General features: G+C 31.8%; 1 protein-coding gene and 1 pseudogene across 1 annotated transcript; both read right to left on the bottom strand.

The window, feature by feature from the left end:
* Window positions 1–8,535: 8,535 nt before the first annotated feature.
* On the bottom strand, window positions 8,536–10,662 carry LOC149531316 (isoflavone 3'-O-methyltransferase 4-like). The gene is made up of 3 exons (XM_089809173.1): window positions 10,009–10,662; window positions 9,442–9,503; window positions 8,536–8,835 (listed from the first exon to the last, which is right to left on the bottom strand). The coding sequence occupies exons 2-3, from the start codon at window positions 9,481–9,483 to the stop codon at window positions 8,536–8,538; spliced, it is 342 nt and encodes a 113-aa protein (XP_089665299.1). The 5' UTR covers window positions 9,484–9,503; window positions 10,009–10,662.
* A 2,914-nt stretch (window positions 10,663–13,576) lies between these two features.
* On the bottom strand, window positions 13,577–15,777 carry LOC149531315 (caffeic acid 3-O-methyltransferase-like; annotated as a pseudogene).
* Window positions 15,778–23,286: the final 7,509 nt, after the last annotated feature.

Raw genomic sequence — 23,286 nt, 5'->3', positions numbered from 1 at the left:
TTTGGAATTTTCCTATCCGCTCATATCATGTGCACCCATATTTTATTTTTGTTTTTATCATTTTTAATGCGGTTATCCTCCATCTAAATTGTACAGTTGACCAATTTTCAAAAAATCAAAAAATAATGGATTTTTTCTGAAAATTTCTCTATTTGATCTTCATCATCTGCATAGTTTGTAGTCGAAAACAACAAATTTTTTGGAAAAAAATACTACTTTTTCATGAATTTGGAAAAAAAAGAAGTTTGATTTTATTTTGTCTTTAGTGCATTTTGGATGGAGATTAGTGTGTCTCTTTTTTGTTCTTTTCACTTTTGTCTTCAAATAGTAGATGACATAGTGTGATCTAAAATATTGATAGAAAAAGTACAAACAAAATCAAATCTTAGAAACTAGTTATTGAATTAATGTAGAAATCTCATAGCTTTGAACTTACAATTTTTTAAGGTTCTAGTGTCTTATTATGGAGCTTGAGCTATTTTAGGGTTCTCATAGTCTAGTTCGAGCTCACTAATTTTATTAAAATATTTCATTCTTTCAATTGAATAATTTTTTATACCACTAAAAAATGGACAAATGAAAATTGAAGATATAAGATATACCTCTTGTGTATCATCCTACCATACACAAAACTCACACCACTCTTTAACCTAGTGAGACCACTCAATGATCCATCATTGATTGGACATTTGTTTTATGTTTATTATTGTTTTCTTGTTGTTTCCCTCATGGCAACATCTAAAAGAAGGTGCATTGTATGAACCACTGTAGGAATCAAATAATTCTAGGGGGTGAGTATGTCCTAGGTTGTCAGTTTAGATCAATATTATCAAGACATCTCTAGTGAAAGATTTAGATCTCAAACTCCAAAAAATTCTTCTTGGAGGGTATGTGCATAATCATGGTATGCCAAGAAGTGACAATGGAAAAAATAAAATGTTTTCTACATGTCAAACATGTTAAAAAGTGTTTTAACTTTTTGCAAGGGTAGGAGAAAATTTGAATTTAGTTTGGTACCAAACCTAATCAAATACTAGATTTAAAATCGAATATCTATTTTTAAATTGGATATCCAATTTGAAAAAAACTACACATTTTAGTAAAATAGGCATAACTTTTATTTTTTATAGGTTTTGGAAAGGTAATTAAGAGATCTACAATATTAAATAGGTAATTTTATTATATTATGTTTGAGTAATAAGGTTTTTTCTTATTAACTCCATTTTACTTAAGCTAAACTTTATGCATATTACAATTGATTATTTTATTAATTATTATCATGCAATCTAGGTTAGATTCCTATTAGGGTTTTGATCTCCTTTTATAAGGCTGCATATATCTCTTTGTAACATTCATTCATTCAATACAATTTATAATTCTAATTTGCACATCAAGAATGTCTCATATTTTTTGGATCTATGCATTCGAGCCTCCATAGCTTTGCTTCTCTCTTTCTGTGACAAGTGTTTGCATGCACTTCAAAAAACTCTACATCGTTCATTTATTTACTATTATTTTTAATGTTAATTATTTTGAGAAAAAATAATGAAGAGGGATACAACGAGGATGAAGAGAGAGATAGAGGGGGAGATTGGAGATGGAAGAAACAAATATATTGAAGGGAGGGAGAGAGAGAGAGAGAGAGAGAGAGAGAGAGAGAGAGAGAGATAAGAAATATGGAGATATAGAGATTTAAATGTATAGAAAGGAGGTGATAGGGAGAGATAGACGGAGAGAGAGAGGGAGATGTGACGAGAGAGAGAGAGAGAGAGAGAGAGAGAGAGAGAGAGAGAGAGAGAGAGAGAGATGAACAGAGACAAATAGGAAAATAGCCTTCCATAACTCTTATGATGTACCTATTGCACACTTAGGTGTGATTGCTAGTTTATTAATATTTTATCTATATTTCCTCACATAAATATGTATTTCTTATGTATCAAATGTAAACATATATGTACTCTTAGACCACTTTTGATTTTTGTTTATGGTCAATGTTAGAACTTAATAAAGTATTTTCTTATTAATAAAATCAAATTGATTTAATTTTGAAGTCACTTATTATCTCTAGTTTACTTAAGCTAAACTTTAGGCATATAATAATTAATTCTTTTATTAATTATCATCATGCAACCTAGGTTTTACCTTTTAGAGTTTTGATTCCTTTATAAGGACAATCTCTCTTTGTAATTTATTCATTCATTTTTGATAATATCAACTTCTCTTTTTGCTCATCAAGAATGTCTCATTTGTGGATCTAAGAATTTTGACTTCCATAGCTTTTGCTTCTCTCTTTCTGTGACAAGTGTTTGCATGTAGGTGATTCTTGGGAGTTGTGGGGTTGATCTTTCATCAACTTCAACATGGTATCAAAGCTCTAGATCTTCATGCCCTTGTTCTGTGTAATACCCCTCCAAGGGATCCAAAAGAACTAATCTAAAGTTTTACTAAGTTTGCCAAATATTTTTTTTATTTTAAAGATAACATATAACAAAAATTATAAAATAGTAGAAGCAATAACATACATTCATACATAAGCAACACATAAACATATTACATTTCTTAGGGATCCCAAGACATTGAATCACATTTAAATTTAAATAATACTAAATCCAATATATAACACATCCACATTAAAGATTAACTACAAGTACATATCCATTTAAATAATATGTACATTTGTCCCAAATGCCACCTGGCAATAATCAGAATGCACAATCATCCACTGTAAATGTCATAGGGTATGAAAGGCTGAAAGAATTTACATCATAAAATAGATTGCATCATCTCTTTAAGATCAATAAAGTTAAAATACAATAAAATTAGTATAACCATCCATCATACTACACAAAGATAGAATGAAAGGAAATGTAAAACAAGGAACTCCAGCCACAACATTAACTGATGTATCTCAATGGTAAAATTAAAAAGAACTACCACCCGACCTCGTGGTAACCCTAAAAGGTCCACTCCCATCACACTAAGGAGATAGTCTCAAGTCCCAAATAGGATAACAAACTCAAAAGTCAAATCCAACATCTAAGTCAAGGAAAACTTAAAAGCAATCTAACTCAAAGGTACCAACATAAAATGACATCTAAACCCAGAGGCTACAATGACACGTAGGGAATCTATAATGCTAGTGAGAAAGTTTCATTGCACAAGCCACCTCTAAGGTTACCTGACTAGTCTTTTAATCCTGCGCCCCCCTAGTGACTCTATGTGGCACTAGTATCCTTTCATACTGACAAGGCATACTAACGATGCATGGTCGCAACCAAGTGTCCTCTCTACTCCCATCCTAGTCTATACTAGCACTCAAGGCATGGGCGAGGAAAGACAAAGACTCTTATTAGTTCATTTTAATCTCATTTAGTGTAGTATTTTCACTTTTTAAATAATCTACAATGCGTTACCCATCAGCCTCTTTAGGGCCTTAGCCTCCATTGCAATTCACTTCCCAACTTAACATATAGATAACCTACCCTAAGCTCAAAAAAGCAAAAAGATCTCAAAAGACAAAAAACCATACATCAGTTCTCTAAACAAGCAACTGAAAAGTACCAAAATCACTTGGTCAAAATATAAGCATCACTAATACAATCATCTTAAGAGGATTGATCCAAAAAAGTAAACATAAACCAAATCATAGCATCATATGTAATCACCAAAACAATACTTCCTGGCCTCTGGTAAACATCATAGAACTGGTCAACACTCTAAGTGAACCCCAAACCTGACATACAAGAAAGGATACAACATATATTGTAGTGTCTAAAGCTTTTAATAGTGGAGACCCCTCACAAGGTAGATCATATCTTATGATCGAACATTGTAACCCTAATAGGTTAACTTTATTGTTGCAACATTGAAGATTTGTGGGTTTCATCCCCACCCCAGTTTTACCTTCACATTGAAGTGTTTCTAGGTTACCAAATCATTGTGTTATGTGTTGAAACCTTTCATGAATGTGATGTATTTCATTTATCTTTCAGCATTACAGTTTTAATTGTAGATCTATTTGTGATGGATTAGGTGTGAATTCATTAAATTGGTTTTGAAGATAAAAAGTCCTGATTCACCCAACACCCCCCCACCTCTTCTTAGTATCTTATTTCCCATTAAATCATTCCAACAATGGGACCCTATGGTGAGGGATTTGGGCATTGCTATGTGGAGACTTCACAATTATTATCATAGTATAGAGATGCATATTTTGGATTCAATTATGTGTCATATTTTTGCATCATCAAGGTGAGAAGAGTTAGAGGAAATATCTCCTTCATCTCTTCTCATCCTAATGATGGATCATTGATTTCTCTAGCTTTTTGCATTCTTATTGTTGATCACTAAGTCTGATTCAAAATGTTCATGCAATAGTATGGCACATAATCAGATCTAGAATTTGCATCTCTCTACCATGACTGATTGTGAAATCTCTCTATGTTAATGATTATCACAACTTAATTAGATTTTATTTCATTAGATTGTAATGAAGATGGTGTGTGAGGTTGTAGTAATTTCATAGAATTAATATAAGACAATAAAGATATGTATTGTCAACCTATAGAATTTTTGTGTAATATGAGTCATTTATATTAAATTGTCTATTATCACATAAATGTTTTAGAGTATGTATGATTATATATGTAAACTTTAGGTTCTACTCAACTATAGAAGCATCATAACTAAAAGAGAGATGGTCATTTGTTACATGTAGTAAAGTATTTTCTTATAATGGGAATAAATAAGAGTAAGATAATTATCTTTTATTTGTATTAATATTAATATTAAATCTTTTTCTCTTATACTAATCATAAATAAAGTAGGTGCTTATCTTTTATTGTGTACTATATTGGTTTAGTAGGATGATGATAGATTTCTAAAGACATAGAAAAGTTATGATAGTAAAATTGATTAGATCTTTTATCAAATTAGATCTTGAAATTTTGATTATTATAAAACTAAAAAGTTGATAAAAGAAGATGAATTAGAGATGTTAACAAAAAAATTAATAAATTAATTTTAATTCTTAAAATATGAGATAGAGATGATTTATCCTTTCTAGTGATTGATCCCCCCAAGGCTGTTCCTATCACCCCATATTTGGGGAAAAGTTATAATGAGGTGGTGAGAGGATCGAAGGAGAGCACTATGACAATGGATCTTCCAAAGGTCGTATAAGGAGTTGTGGGCCCGAATTTTTTTCTGTCAGACTCTCTAGCAAAGAATACATCCTTTTCCTTAAACATCTTCTTAGTAGGAATATTTTTAATGATTAGACCATCGATTAAGATGGTTAGAAAATGGAGTGGCCATTGGAAACTTAAGGGTAGTGTCTCAATGTCAACGCTCCTAGGTGGAATTTTCTCCTCAAGTTTACCTTATAGAGTGATATTAACATGGTGTTATTGGGTACTTAGAGTTATGGAAACCATGGTTTGTTGTTGGGTTGGTGGAAACAAGGATTTGACCCTAGAACTGACCTCCATCACTTGGCCCCTATATGGGATCATTTTCCTAGGTTCCCACTTGAATTCTTGGATGAAAAAGTCTTTAATAAGATTGGTAACTCATTTGGACACTTCATTACTCTAGACGTGGTTATAAGATCTATATCTAGGTGGGTTAGTCTTTTCTTGAATTTTGGTTAATGTTGCTACCAACCAACCCCTCGCAATGACTATCTCACTCAAACCCAAGTGGGGGAAGAGAACCAAAGCTTTGGATTATGATAAAGCAACCCCTTTTGCCAATTATTCTTTAAATTTGGTCACTTGGATGTACACCGTAAAGATTCATTCCAAAAAAAGAGGCAAAAGTGTCCTCACATGGGATCTCCAAGGTTGGTCGTAGTGAGGCAGGTTCCACCTCAGCTACCCCCCTTTTGGTGATGCAGTTGGTTAAAGTACAAATGGACCCCCCTTTAGTGGAACAGGGCGAGATAAAGACTATACTGGAGGATTCAGAGGACTATCCCTTCACCAATGAGATCAATGAGATATAGTTAACCCTAAAGGCTTCCATACTAGATTCAGGTGAGACAGTGTTAGAAGAGTGCAAATTTCCAAGGAAACCTTTCGAGGTCATGGTTGACATCAATATGAAGGAAAATGAAGATGTCTCATACCTTCTCACTCTAAGATTGACTAGGGCTATCAAGCAACTTTGGGGGGACTCCCTCAGTTCTCTTGGTTAGTTGAGCTTGACAGAAGACCAAGCAACTACCTTACTAGAGCCACAAAATGATGACAATTATGGAAGATGGGAAGAATTACAGAGAAAAAATTGGGGAAACTTGAAGGCAGGTGTGGGAAGTGAGGTCAAAGTGGGGAGACCCAATAGTAGATCAACTAGAACAAATGCTTAGAAATGGAGATTGCTAATGGAAAATAATCAACCTTGGAAAGTACCTAAAGGAGAAGAAATAAATGAAGGCCTTATCCTAGAATATTAGGGATTTGAATGACCCCCAAAGATAGTTCGTGGAACATAAAAAATTGATTCTCTATAACAAAATTGATATCCTACTACTTTAAGAGGTTAAGATGAAGTATGATAACTTTGATACTACTGTGAATTGCCTTTGGATAGGTGCTAGCTTCCACTATACGGAAGCTATTGGGGCTTATAGTGGTATTTATAGTTTGTGGAATCCAAGTAAGTTCTCAGATAAATTTATTTCCTTCATACATAAGTATTTGGAAATAATGTCTAATTACCATGATACCTTCTAGCTCCTACTTAATATACATGCCCCAAAATCTTAGTCTAGAAAGGTGCTGGTTTAGGAGGATATCACTAAAGTTTTGTTCATTAATGGTAATGCACTTTGTATGATTGACTTTAATACAGTCCCCTTTTCCCATCTGAAGAGGAGGGGGGTTCAACAAATATTTATAATAGTATGTTAAATCTGGGTAATTTCATTAGTAGGAATGATATGATAGACATTGAGCTTTTGGGATCCAAGTTTACTTGGTCTAACAATAGGAAGGGAAATGACTTTATCCAAGTCAGACTAATAGGTTTCTATCTCTATAGGGTGGGACATCTCCTCTTCCTCTACTCTCCATGCTCTTCCTCGAACAACCTCAATTCACTCTCCTATTCTCCTAGTCTAGAAGGAGAACAATTGGAAAGTGCTACACCACTTGCATTATGAGATGATGTGGCACTCTTGCCCATAATTTTGGTATAAAGTTCATGAGTTGTGGAATATCAAAGTGAAAGGAATGATTATGTTTAGGAATGACATTGTGCTTTTACACATATAATAGAAATGAAAGCTAGTTAGGCCTTAAAAGACCACCTATTAACATCATTTATGATAATATAGACCATTTTTGTTTAGATGCAATCACATAATCCTAGCTTAAACAATGATGGGATGTGACTCCTTTATTAACAAGGAAATATGCCACCCAATTTCCTTCATGATACTCATGAGAAATTAAAAAAACATTGAGTCATTCAATATTTATGTACAATCATTTATGATGTTCCTAATAGTCCTACTAGGAGGGGAGAGACCCTTTAAGAACTTAATGATGTTTAAGGAATCGCTCTCAATCCACACTTTAGCTAAACCTTTTTTTTTTTTTTTTTTTTTGTGTGGCTATTTTAAAGCCCAAATAGATTGCTCTAGCCTCGACTACATGGTTATTCATTAGTAGATTTAGTTAATATTTAAAAAGTAAAATAATAATTATATCTATTGGTTACTTAATTTGATAATAATCTTATCTAATATAATGAGGCATCTTGGTCTTTATTCTTTGAAATAAATTATTAAGCCCTTTAAAAATTAATCAGTGTTTAACATCCTATTTATTTCTCACTTAATATAATACAATAATAAGTTTTCAAGCTTGGTTAGCATAAGCATCTTAATTTTCTTTAAATTTTTTAATCTTATTCCACCATCATGACATGTTTTTCATACAACCAATACTTAATAAATAAATTTACAAATATAAAGAATACCTCCTTATTGAAGATAATTTTATTGTTCGATCTAGTTTAAATTATTTTAAAAGAAAGATAAATAGTAATTTATCAAATTTTTATTTTTATCTTATAGGGTTGTATTTGTTTATTATTATTTATCATTATAGAAAAATTAAAGACCAAATGACTAGACATCATTCATATAATTATTCAATAATATTTTTGGCATAATTTTAAAGAAGCCATTCAATGAGGCAAGTGCTATTTCTACAACAATTTGCTAAATATATTGCATTTCAGTTAATTTGCAATGCAATTATAGTTTTTCAAATAAGAAAATTTATGTAAGCTCTTTATTGAGACCAAAATATGAAAGAAGGCTCATATATACAACTAAAACTAAACAAACATAGTATATGGAGAACGAAAAGAAAACTAGATAATGTGTTATCTATCCTTAGAATTGAAGCCCATGGAATTTTTTTTACAGTGTTAGCAAGGGTGTATATTCTACACCCACCAAGTTATTCTATATGGTAGAAGAAAGGTATGCATTCCAAGAGCTATTAAAATGAACATTTAACAAAGTCACTTGTAGAACTCAATAACCCATAAACCATTGACACACCAAACCGGCTTAATATCTCTTACAAATTTTGCAGCTTTTGCAAGGTTGCCAAATTCCTCCTTTGTCCTCTCTTTCCCCCCTGGATTGTATGCCAACATTAAAAGATCTATATGAAATGATTGTCTAGCAAATGTAGTGGTCTCTACATCTATTGGTAAGATACAATCCACTACAATCAACTTTCCATTCTTTGATAATGCCTTGTGACAATTTTTCAAAAGCCTTATGCAATGATCATCGCTCCAATCATGTAAAATCCACTGACCAAAAAAATATAAATATAAATTGTCCAATTCAATATTCAAATCAAATACATTTTCAAATATCATATAGATAATAAATTAGACCATAACCAACAAACAACTAATTTTATTGTAAGAATTATTATTATACCATGTAAGATTTTTATATTGTAAGCTTCAATACTTACCAAAAGTGTAATTATTGTATTTGCTTAAAAAAGAATATCACATTTCTCTAGCTTAACTAATGTTTGCTTAATAATCCATTATTTATTCAATAATAATGTCAGAATTATAACGACTTTCACAATAGAGTTGCAACCTTCAAATTGCTTTATGCATTTAAGTTGTTTATAAATTTGATGACAAATGTTGAAGAACTAAACGCCAAATATATTAATTGAGAAATTTCTCAATAAAATGACCTAAAAAAAACATATTTTCCTATATCAAGGTAATTTTATTTTGAAATCAGATACCCACCTCATTTGATAAACAAAACATATATCTAAAGTAGAAACATAAGTATTATATTCTTTATTTAAAATATAAATGCTAAAATACTAGAAAATACCATTTGAAGCTTCACATAATTATTTAAAATTCTGAATTTGAATTACATACCTTCATAAAAATAGCCTTGCTGGATGGTACACATTCAAACATGTCTCCTCCAAAATGTGTCACTCTTTATGAAAAATTCATTCAAAAATGTTTATTTTGTGGTTTATGAGTGATTCAAATAGAAATCTTAAAGTAGAATATAAATAGAAAAATAGGAGATATTTTCCATAACAAGTCAAAGTCAATGTTTAAGTAATATAGGTATTTTTAGATTTTTGTTGTTTCTGAAATAGATAGTGTTTAAGTTTTTTATCAATGTTTTAGGTCAATCTTCAAGATCCCTTTTTATAATAGTCAAGAGCATGGATTAGACAACATTTTGATTTATGATCACACTCTAATCCATTAAACACAATCTGAATTATTGATCAATATCTGAAATACAAAAATCAAAATTTTAAAATTGAAATCCTTATTATCTCAATAACAACTCACAAAATATAATCCAAAACTTTATGAAAAACTCAGACAATGTAATCTCTAACAAAGTTAGAACAATCACTAAAATCTAATTAATCAGAAATAAAATAGAAATGATAGGTACTCATTAACACATTGATTAGTAACCTGGATAGTCAGGGGCATCTTTAACAACATGAGGCAAGTCAAAAAATTCACTCCCTTGATATGAGGGGACTTGGAGAGTATAAGATTGAGAGTAGACCCAACTCCACCTCCCACATCCACAAGCTCCTCCAAATCTTTGAAGCCCTGATAGACATCAAGAATCTTCTCCATCATCATTACAGAGTGTTCAAACATGGCCTTGTTGAATACCACATTGAATCTCTGGTCCATGGCAGGGGACTCAAATGCATGCACCCCATGAGCTTTGATGAATAGCTGACTCCCGTCAAGAACAACATCCTTTAGATGAAACCAAGAGTCTATAAACACCTTGTCCTGATTCACCAGTGAAAATGGTGCCAAGGACTTCCCATCCTTGTTAGACACAAGTATTTGCAGAGAGGAATAAGACCATAGAGCCTCTCAGGCTTCCCATTATTGCCCGTGGTTAAAGAGCAGGTGAGGAGTGAATGACTTGCTAGGACTCTTAGAATCCTATCTAGAGTAATTGCTGCATTTGGGTTTGTTACATTGGGAATTTGGGACACAACTTGCATTGGCTATGATTTGTAGCACATCGAGTTCTAATGCAACTTTCATAGCAATGGGTAGACAAGAGGAGGTGCAAAGCTGTAGCGCCAAGAGCCATTTCTCCTCACTATTATGATACCATTTTGAATGGCCTTTGGCTAGGTGATGGTTTCCACTATATGGAAGCTACTAGGGATTTTGGTGGTATTTCTAGTATGTGGAATCCAAGTAAGTTCTCAGATAAATTTATTTTCTTCTCACATAAGTATTTCAAAATAATGTCTAATTACCATGATATCTTCTAGCTCCTACTTAATATACATGCCCCAAACTCTTAGTCTAGAACGGTGTTGGTTTAGGAGGATATCACTAAAGTTTTGTCCATTAATGGTAATGCACTTTGTACGGGTGACTTTAATACCCCCTTTTCCCATCTAAAGAGGAGGGAGGTTCAACATATATTAATAAAAGTATGTTAAATCTAGGTAATTTCATTAGTAGGAATGATATGATAGACATTGAGATCGTGGGATCCAAGTTTACTTGGTCTAACAATAGGAAGGGAAATGACTTTATCTAAGTCAGACTAACAAGTTTCCATCTCTATAGGGTGGGACATCTCCTCTTCTTGTACCCTCCATGCTCTTCCTTGAACAACCTCAATTCACTCTCCTATTCTCCTAGTTTGGAAGGAGAACAATTGGAAAGTACCACAACACTTTCATTATGAGATGATGTGGCACTCTCAGGTAAAAGTACAAATTTGTGTCACCTTTTAGGCTAACTTATCAAAATTGCTCAATTTGAGCATTTTTATTGAAAAATCAATTTTTTCTGAAACATATGATCTAGATAAATTCATTCTAGCTAAGTTATATATGATCTCACACTTTTCCAATTGGAAAGTTAAGTTAAATGCATGTTTTATACTAGTTTGTATCCAATTACAAAAGAAATAAAATTATTTTAGAAAACTAACATTTCAATAGCTCTTACCTTTTTTATGATTTTTTTTAGTAACATATAAACACCATTTTATAGAGCTCAAAGTTAGGAATATCATCATATATAATTTATAGTGTTTTAATTAGGTATAGTATATTATAAATAAAAAATTCTACAAGCACGTATTTTAACACTTGAAAATATGTTGATTTTGAGAAAGAAAAAATATTAAATCAAATAAAAAAAATTAAAAATTATATGACGTTCTAGAGGAGAGAGTCCTCCTTTAGAATGTATATATTTGTTTTGGTTAGATTAGGTTTGTTTTGAAATATGTGGTGGGAGTTGAAGACTATCAATTTCACATAAGTTAAAATTTGAATCATTGCAAAAGAGAAAATATAGGTCTAAAGTAAACTTTTATTTTTTATTGTTCTTCTATATAAATATGTTATCTATGACATAGTTTGAGTTCAAATGGAAATAAGTTTATTTCCATATAGTTTTATGGTGGGAACAAAACCCCTAATTTTCAACATTTTTCAGCAACTAAAAAATTATCTATAAAAATTAGGAAAATATATCAATTTTTTTTCCAAATAATTATTAAAAATTATAATTCTAAACTTCATCCATTTCTACACATTTCATTAGTTTACTTTAGTTTCAAATTCTAAATAATAATACCAGTTTTAAGTGATTGAAGGTGAACAATTATACTTTTGTTAGCCTTTTCCTTTACAAAAGGGTGACACAGGTTTGTGCATTTACCCTCTCACCCTTAATTTTTGTATAAAGTTCATGAGTTGTGGAATATCAAAGTGAAAGGAATGACTATGTTTGGGAATGACATTGTGCTTTTACACATATAATAGAAATGAAAGCTAGTTAGGCCTTAAAAGACCACCTATTAATATCATTTATGATAATCTAGACCATTTTTGTTTGGATGTAGTCACATAATCCTAGCTTAAACAATAATGGGATGTGACTCTTTTATTAGCAAGGAAATATGCGACCCAATATCCTTCATGATACTAGTGAGAAATTAGAAAAACATTGAAACACATTCAATATTTCCATACAATCATTTATGATGTTCCTAATAGTCCTACTAGGAGGGGAGAGACCCTTTAAGAACTTAATGATGTTTAAGGAATCACTCTCAATCCACACTTTAGCTAAACCTTTTTTTCTTTTTGGCTATTTTCAAGCCCAAATAGATTGCTCTAGGCTCGACTACATGGTTATTCATAAATGGATTTAGTTAAGATTTAATAAGTAAAATAATAATTATACTGTCAGTTAGATAATTTGATAATAATCTTATCTAATATAATGAGGCATCTTGGTCTTTATAATCAATGTTTAACATCCTATTTATTTTTCACTTAATATAATACAATAATAAGTTTTCAAGCTTGGTTAGCATAAGCATCTTAATTTTCTTTATAATTTTTACATCTTATTCCACCATCATGACATGTTTCTCATACAACCAATACTTAATAAATAAATTTACAAATATAAAGAATACCTCCTTATTGAAGATAACTTTATTGTTTGATCTACTTTAATTTATTTTAAAAGGAAGATAAATAGTAATTTATCAATTTTTTTATTTTAATTTTATAGGGTTGTATTTGTTTATTATTTTTTATCATTATAGAAAAATTAAGGACCAAATGACTAGACATCATTCATATAATTATTCAATAATATTTTTGTGTAATAATTTGAAAGAAGCCTTTCAAGGAGGCAAGTGCTGTTTCTACAACAATTTGCTAAATATATTGCATTTCAATTAATTTGCAATGCAATAATAGTTTTTCAAATAAGAAAATTTATATAAGCTCTCTATTGAGACCAAAATATGAAAGAAGGTTCATATACACAACTAAAACTAAACATAGTATATGGCGAACAAAAAGAAAACTAGATAAATGTGTTATCTATTCTTCTTAGAATTGAAGCCCATGGAATTTTTTTTACAATGTTACCAATGGTGTATATTCCACATCCACCAAGTTATTCTATATGGTAGAAGACAAGTTTTCATTCCAAGAGCTATTACCATGAACATTTAACAATGTCACTTGTAGAACTCAATAACCCATAAACCATTGACACAACAAACTGGCTTAATATCTCTTACAAATTCTGCAGCTTTTGCAAGGTTTTTTCAAATTCCTCCTTTGTCCTCTCTTTTCCCCCTGGATTGTATGCCAACATTAAAATATCTATATGAAATGATTGTCTAGCAAATGTAGTGGTCTCTGCATCTATTGGTAAGATACAATCCACTACAATCAACTTTCCATTCTTTGATAATGCCTTGTGATAATTTTTCAAAAGCCTTAAATGCAATGATCATTACTCCAATCATGTAAAATCCACTGACAAAAAAATAAATAAATAAAAATTGTCTAGTTCAATATTCAAATCAAATACATTTTCAAATATCATATAGATAATAAATTAGACCATAACTAGCAAACAACTAATTTCATTGGAAGAATCATTATTATATCATTGAAGATTTTTATATTGTAAGCTTCAATATTTACCAAAAGTGTAATTATTTTATTTGTTTAAAAAAGAATATTACATTTCTCTAGCTTAACTAATGTTTGCTTAATAATCCATTATTTATTCAATAATAATGTTAGAATTATAATGACTTTCACAATAAAGTTGCAAGCTTCAAATTGCTTTATACATTTAAGTTGTTTATAAATTTGATGATAAATATTGAAGAACTAAATGCCAAATATATTAATTGAGAAATTTCTCAATAAAATGACCCCAAATTTTTTTTTTTTCCTATATCAAGGTAATTTTATTTTGAAATCAAATATCCACCTCATTTGATAAACAAAACATATATTTAAAGTAGAAACATAAGTATCATATTCTTTATTTAAAATCTAAATGCTAAAATACTAGCAAATACCATTTGAAACTTCATCCAATTATTTAAAATTCTGAATTTGAATTACATACCTTCATAAAAATAGCCTTGGTGGATGGTACACTCTCAAACATGTCTCCTTCAAAATGTGTCACACCTTATGAAAAATTCATTCAAAATTGTTTAGTTTGTGGTTTATGAGTGATTCAAATAGAAATCTTATAGTAGAATATAAATAGAAAAATAGGAGATATTTTTCATAACAAGTCAAAGTCAATGTTTATGTAAATAAGTATTTTTAGATTTTTGTTGTTTCTGAAATAGATAGTGTTTAAAATTTTTATCAATGTTTTAGGTCAATTTGCAAGATCCTTTTTCATAATAGTCAAGAGCATGAATTTGACAACATTTTGATTTATGATCATGCTCTAATCCATTAAACACAATTTGAGCTATTGATCAATATTTGAGATACAATAAGTCAAAATTTTAAAATTGAAATCCTTATTATCTCAATAACAACTCATAAAATATAATCCAAAACATTATGAAAAAATTCAGACAATGTAATTTCTAACAAAGTTAGAACAATCACTAAAATCTAATTAATCAGAAATAAAATAGAAATGACAAGTACCCATTAACACATTGATCAATACTATTTACTAACCTGGATAGTCAGGGGCATCTTTCACAACATGAGGCAAGTCAAAATTCACTCCCTTGATATGAGGGTACTTGGAGAGTATAAGATTGAGAGTAGACCCAACTCCACCTCCCACATCCACAAGTTCCTCCAAATCTTTGAAGCCCTGATAGACATCAAGAATCTTCTCCATCATCATTGCAGAATGTTCAGACATGGCCTTGTTGAATATGACATTGAATCTCTGGTCCATGGCAGGGTACTCAAATGCATGCACCCCATGAGCTTTGATAAATGGCTGACTCCCCTCAAGAACAACATCCTTTAGATGAAACCAAGAGTCTATAAACACCTTGTCCTGATTCATCAGTGCAAATGGTGCCAAGGACTTCCCATCCTTGTTAGACACAAGGTATTTGCAGAGAGGAGTAAGACCATAGAGCCTCTCAGGCTTCCCATTATTGCCCGTGTTTAAAGAGCAGGTGAGGAGTGAATGACTTGCTAGGACTCTTAGAATCCTATCTAGAGTAATTGCTGCATTTGGGTTTGTTACATTAGGAATTTGGGCCACAATTTGTGCGGGGGAAATCTGAATGCCACAACCTGCATTGGCTATGATTTGTAGCACATCGAGTTCTATTGCAACTTTCATAGCAATGGGTAGACAAGAGGAGGTGCAAAGCTCCAGCGCCAAGAGCCACTCCTCATTATTAATTGTTGCATCATTGGAGGACATTTTCGCAATTCAAGTTTAGAATTTGATACACAATGAGAGAGTCTGTAACATTTTGTTATAGATATATAGAAAGATGGCCACAATATAGAATCATATAATGAATGTATTTTTGTGTATCCAATGATCATAGCACATGGTACATGCCGATTGCTATGTTGGGTGATGCGACGCGCTCCCCTGCCCACAGGTGGTTAATTATGTTGTGTTCCATATCTCCCCCTCGACGCGCATACCAGGTGCTTACGTGGGTCGGGAAGGCACTGGGGAGATTTGAACCCATGACCAGGCCAAAATCAGGCTCTGATACCAATTGTTGGGCCCATTTGCCGTTGCACCAAAAGCCATGACTATTAGTGAACATGGAACACCACATAATTAACCACCTGTGGGCAGGGGAGCGCGTCGCATCACCCAACATGCTACCATTCTAAAGTAGTTCTACCATTCCTTCATCGGTAGAGGTGGTGGTTCTGAAAAATGTGCATACAATTTACGCACTATAAAAAATCTAGTGGGGAAATGTGCAGAGGAAGTGTATGTTTCCCTCCACGTTCATTGTAGATTTCAGCTAGCTTCATGGAAGTTCTCGTGACGCGCAAATCAAATAGTTGCCTTTGTCACGATGTGGACACTGAAATTTGTGTAGTGGGATTCCGAGGTAGTGGTCATATGTAATGACAAATTATGAAATTGACTAATTGAGAGATGCTTTGATTCATTTGTTTTTCAACAAAGCTACATCTAATAGTCGTTGAAGAATGTAGACCTTTTACAAAATAGCTAAATAGTGTGATAAGAAAGTAGATTTGTGATATTGCTATTCAGATTTTAATAGTGTGATTTTGAGTCAAACTCATTGACCCATGTTTCATAAGTAGTGATTCAACATGAATCCATCTCTCATGAGAATAAATGGAACACTTAGCACTCATTGGATCTCCTACTTATCAAGAAAGTAGATATCAAGCTTGGAATTTGATAGTCATGATTTTTCTACGACAGTTTGATCATTTTGATACCTTTCATTTTTAGTTCTACAAAAATAAAATTCATTGTCATTTTTTCATTTTTGAAAAATCAATATCAAATTTCGTAGTTCAAAAAATTATAAATTAATAATATTATATAATAAACTATATTGAAACTTTCTATTTCCTAAGCAAAATAAAAAAATAAAAAACAAATTAAGTAGATAAATTTTAAGTTTGTATATTTTATTTTAGAAAGATTATAAGTTAATGTAAGTATATAATAAACAATATAGAAACAATACATTACATAATAATATTATAAATTAGTAAGTTTCTAGATTCATACTAAATATAGAACATTCATATCCATCACTTAAAGATACATAAATAAATTAATAGCATATATTTATTTTATAAAGTAAAATACTAGATATTAATAATAATAGTTTTTTATGATTTCTTTACAACTTAAATGACATGTCAACCTATATGGTCTAAATAAATTTTAGACCGTCATATATATTTAAAAAGTGCAAAAATGACCATTATGACCATCAAATTCTAGGCTTGGTAGATATGATTGAAAATTACGAGTATTTCTAATGATATCTAAACTTTGATAAATTGTTGGAACATCATATTCCTACATCCCTTGTTAATGATACAACATTAAACTAACATACAACTTTAAACCTTAGAAACTAGATTATGTATAAATTTTTTCTTGTGGTTGTTCATGCATGATAGTATTCTCAACAAAATTAACTTCCTCTTGGGAGAAATGGGAAATCCAGAGTGGAAAAATGTCTAGCACCCCCACTTTCTCCCCAAAATTAACTTCTTCTTGTGGTCATTCATGCATGATAGTATTCTCACCACTGATAACCTCAAGAGGTGCAGATTTTAGATGTGCAATAGGTGTGTGCTATGCTACCATGAGGAAGAATCAATCTTACACCTTTTTATTCATTGTCCTTACTCTGTCTAGGTTTGGCAAAATATTTTTTGGCAACTTGGATTATCATGGGTTTTCCATCATTTCATTTCCCAACTCACTCTGGAGTGGCAATGCCCTCTCCACCACCCCTTAATTAAAATGGTTTGGAAGGCCATTACTCCATATGTCTGCTGGAACCTATGGAAAGAACAAAGCAATCATATTTTTAGAGACACAAGTACCCCCCAGGGGTGGTCATCTGTAAATGTATGGGAGGAATAAGTGATGGGGCCCTCAATTAGAAATGGAAACCACCTTCCTCAATTAGAAATGGAAGCCACCCCCTTGAACTAGTTGAAGTTGAATTTTGATGGTTCTAAGCGTGATGAGAGGGCCGTTGTGGGAGGAATAATCTAAAATTCTCAAGATGTTGGCATTAGAGTCCATACTCTAGGAAATGTGGTAGTGTCTCGAGTAATGAGGCTAAGGTATTTGGGCTTCTATGGGGAGTCAAGTTAGCTAATAGCATGGGAATTAAAAATTTTATTATGGAGGGAGATTCTATGTTAGTCATTAAAGCTGCTAGTAGGGAGAACAAGATGAGTTGGAAAGCTACGTCGATCATTAGGGATGCCCAGTGCATCCTAAATAGAATCAATGGCATTAGGATACAACATGCCTATAGGGAAGGAAACTAGGTGGTTGATAGCCTGGCAGGCCATGGTCATGAAGTTATTAATGCTCAAGTTTGTGGGATTTGCAAGATTCTCTGGGGGTGATCAAATTTCTTGTTCATAAAGAATCACTTAAAGAATGGTGTAAAACTTGGTATACAATAAGGGTTTCTCGATCATGATGGTTTTAGCAAGGATCATTCACATAACTACTAAATATCTTGGTAGATCTTAGTTGGTTGTGTCATGATGGTAATAGTTTTAAGAGAGGCCTTTATCTAATATTGTGCTACTTCTAGTGAAAAAGTTGTAATCATTATTTGTAATGGAAAGGAAAAAGGTTAAACTCAAAGCAATAATTGGGAGGATTTTTTATGTCACCCAAGATGGATTATCAAATCTTGATATTGGGAGTTAATGAGAAATCACAAATATTTGGTGATCTAGCCATTTAAGATTAACTTAATCACTATGACTCCCAAAAGGTCTTTATTCATTTGGGGTTTTCATTGTAATAGACATTCCATGATTAGTAAAGAGTTTTCTCTAGTTTTTACCAAAAGCTTGATTAATGAAGGGAATAATATGGTGTTTGAGCTCAAGGATGGAGATGAGGAGTTGGTTGTGGACTTGGATGTTGATGAGGTCATGGAAGGGGCGAACTCAAGAATTGAATTGTTGAGAATTCAAAAGATAGCTAGGGATGACAAAGTGACATGGTCTTATTTAAAAGAAGGAAGATTCATCCCTTTCATGGAAAGCATTGAGGGCCATGATGAGATGGTAGCCTAGCAATTCACTGACTCTTGGAAGAGGAGTTGGGTCACCATGAACAGGGTCTCATTTGAAGTCGCTAAAGAGATGATAACCAATGCCACCGGCCTATCTATGGAAGGGAAGTCATGGAGAAAGCAGTCTAGATTCAAGGATGAAACGAGCCTCAGGAGCTTCTTCTACTATAACTAAGCCCCTATCCTCTTATGTAGTGGTTTCACGTGGGAAAAGTTTCTAGAACCATGGAATATGGTCTACTATGTCATCATGTGCTATGTTACCATGGACGACATAGTTACGGTCTTTTATTACTACCATTTCCCTATTTTGAATCATTTTCAAAACAAAGATTGCATTTCTTTCCCTTTTTTCCTACTTCATTCTATGGAGGATTGTGTGTGAAATATAAGGAAAAAATGTGATAAAGTAAAAGATAACACTATTTATCACCAAGCCTTGATTCTCCACCTTTTTAAAATTGTACAAAGGCCTCCACCCTCAAATTCTGAGACTTAGCCCCTGACCTCTAAAAATTACTGACCAAAGCTCCCCCCTCCCCTCCCCCCACCAAACCCATTTCTAAAGAGGACCCCATGACCATGGCTAGGAGAATTTAAGGAAGTCAAAAAACCTGGAGCCATTAGAAAGGGCACTAGCCATTCGAGTAAGAGGCGGAGAGAGAAAAAACCATTGTCCAACCATGGCATGCCTAAGATTGACAACTTTGAAAAAAATCCTGGACCTCAACCCAAACATATGGCCACTAGAAGGAACTATGGGGAGCAAGATGAAAAAGAAATAGAAAGCAAGGATAAAATTGAGGATTTGGAGGAAGGCCAGATTAGTCCTTTTCCCTCTAAGGTTTCAGATGTGTTTAAAATTAATACCATCACCCCAGCTGCTAGAAAGTTTGAGAATATGGAGCATGGCATGGTCACCTCACCAGTTAGAATGGGCACTCTAGGTAGTCATGACTAGGTAGATATCACCAGGGGAAAATAAGATGTTAAGGGCGAGGCTCAGGGAGGATACCACACTCAACAAGAAGAGTTTATAGTTAAAATTGATAAAAAAGTGCTAGGAGGTGGAGAAACTAGAAAAGTCCATTGCTAATTTGATCAAATAGGATACGAATCCGAATGACAAGTTTGATAGGGTTGCTAATTTCTCATTGTGCATCATGTACTCAGCAACCCCTATGATCTACTTCATGCAAACTAATAAGGATGGTGAGACTAATGATAAGTATGTGGAGACAAATCACGCCCTATATAGCTTCCTGGCCAATGATTGGCTCCGCTTGCTTCTGGAAAGCCCAAGGAACTAGTGATGGTTCCTTTACTAGTGTGCTTGTTTTAGTTTTTTCTATGTCACTTAGTTACTCTTTGAGCCTTTGGGCCCCTTTATGTTTATTATACTAGACTAATAGTAGAGCCAATGTTTATTTGATAACCATGTTTTTGTATATTGTTAAGACTTGTGCTACTTACGATAGTATTTTCTTTACTTGTAATGCTTGTGGGAGGGTTTTTGAAATTTTGAAAGGCGGTGAGTTAATCTTGTGGTAGTGAATGCCAACTATTCTCTGGACAATTTTTCTTTTCTAAACATATGGGTCAGCCCCCATTTTGGTTGCTTCTTAATTTAAAAAACATCATGTTGTAGTTTACAATATCTGAATAGAATCAACTAAAAGGAAAATAAATACATGTAGAATTTTTACAAAAAAATATTCACTAATATTATAGATTAATTTTTTTCTATATAAAACACTAAATAAATGAATAATGAAAAATGATTTATGTATAATATTTGTAGACTATAGAACTATGTATCAATACATTTATAAGTTGCAAAAGTTTTTTTTTTTTTGGTGGATACCAAAGGATATATGGTAACTTCTAAGATAGGTAGAAGCTAGTTATTTTACAATAGGCCCATGCAATGATAATGAAGTGACTCACTAATTTGTGGAAAACTTTTGTGTGGTTCTATCTCTAATTCAAATTACAAAATGACTTGGCATTCGTGATTTCATAGGCAATGTGAAATTCCATGTATATGATCGATAGGGAGCAAGTTTTTTTCACTATTAATTAATGAGGATCCTTTGTTTTTTGTGTAATTAACATAACAATCCCTTCTATTGTGAAGTAGGGTATTGAGGTGTAGTCACAATAGTCAAAGAATTCACTCATATAGACATTTTTGTAACATATAGCAGACATATCTTTTAGGGTGATGAGAGTGAGTCTTTGAGACATCAACTATATATTTTTGACTTTCATATTTATATAATAGATTTGAGGGTTTGCAAAAGATGTACATGGTCATAACACTAGCTCAAATCACATAGAGGATTCATCAAACTTTGAAGAGTAGGACACCTAATACATCTATATTAGATTGTATGGTCACAATAGACTAATTAATGTGAAATTTGGTAAAAACAAATAATCAATTTAATATATATAAATTGATATAAGGAATTTACTATTAATTATTAATTATATTAATCCCTTTATGAATACAAATTAAAATAAAAAGTATGTTGTTAAAAATTTTAGCGTTAATTTTTTAAATAATTTGCTACAAATGGCCATAAGAAAGAGCATGCAACCTCCCATAGACTTTACAACACAGCTTGAACTTTCTGCAATTACAAGAATGATGCCATCCTCTTTCTTTAAAATTTCTCAAACAATATCACTGCTCAGCCGCATTTCAATCTCTAGACATTCATGGATTCAAACTTTCTTTACTGTGAAATTAAAATTTCTAAATCAAGACTTACTATTCTATATTAATTACTTATCTTAATTTTATTAAGAAAAATAGCTACCATTAAATAAATTGATTGATGAGTAACTTCTGATGGAAAAATGCTGGATCCTGTATATCCAAATGATTTTGAATATTTTTTTGATTTAATTGAGATAGATGTGTGTGCATGTATGTGCTCCTTCATTTAACTTAAATTTAAATCACAAGTAATGCTAAAATATCATCTTATCTTATTTCAATAATTTATGAAATTCATTTGTATAGATGATATTTTATGAATGGTTGTCAATCCTAACAATACAGTTCGTGTAGATTATTATCTACTAAGATACATGAAAGAAAAATACAAGTTGTTAGAAGTAACTATAAATGGTGATCAAGAGTTATATCCAACTAGTTTAATCATTATTAAATATATCTATTATAAACAAAAGAAATATTAAAATGGTATTAAATTTAATGAATGCATGGCTAGCCAAAGAGTTCTACATTACCAACACTTGTTTATAGAAAATATGTTGCAATTTGACACATTATGAAAAGGAGGACGTGACAACCAAAGTTGTTGGTTTCCTATTGAGGAATATGAAATCATAAATGAAGATGAAAAATATGGCCAAACTTTAGTGATAAAGGTGAAATGTAGAAAGAGATGATATATACTTTCAAAATTACCATGTTAGGTGTAGTAAACCTATTTCTAGGCATTATTACATATCCATAAAAAATATTTGGTAGGTTTGTTACACCTAATTCCACTAGTCCAAGATAATTAGTAGACATTTTCTCTAGAATAATTTTTCATGCATAGTTTTTTTTTTTGATTGGTTGAATCTGTTAGACAAATTTAATTGTAAAGATATTTTGATAGCTTTGCATTGAATATTTTATGTGTTATAATTCCTTTGTATTTATACTATTGTTTTAAGGCCTCTTCTATTATGCCTAATTTAATAAAAAAAAATTAGAATACTTGATAAACAATAGAGGGTTCAAAGGAATTAACTTTTCCAATATTTCAATTTGAATTTTTTTCATGTTACATTGAGTAGACAAGACTTTTGAGATGTTTTTATTAGAAAAATTCTAAGCAAACAAATAAACAAAAGAGAACAATATTGTTTCAAATCGAATCATTTATAACTAAAATAATGAGTGAATATGTTGTTGTTGCACACATCATTAAAACATGAATACATGAATTACATTTCTTGAACTTACAAATATATGCTCGTGCTCTACTCAAGCTATGAAGACAAATGAATCAAATGACTTGTGGATTTTATTATTGTTTTATAGAATTTAAAACACAAGCATGTTGTAACACATTCACATTTTAATTCAATTAGCTTTATTGGTCAATATTAAT

Source organism: Cupressus sempervirens, chromosome 11 (assembly GCF_028749045.1).
Source record: "Cupressus sempervirens isolate cs-2001-9-10 chromosome 11, ASM2874904v1, whole genome shotgun sequence".
In the NCBI taxonomy this organism is placed as follows: Eukaryota; Viridiplantae; Streptophyta; class Pinopsida; order Cupressales; family Cupressaceae; genus Cupressus; species Cupressus sempervirens.
Note: the sequence above shows the minus strand (reverse complement) of the source record. Positions and strands in the feature narration are given on the sequence as shown.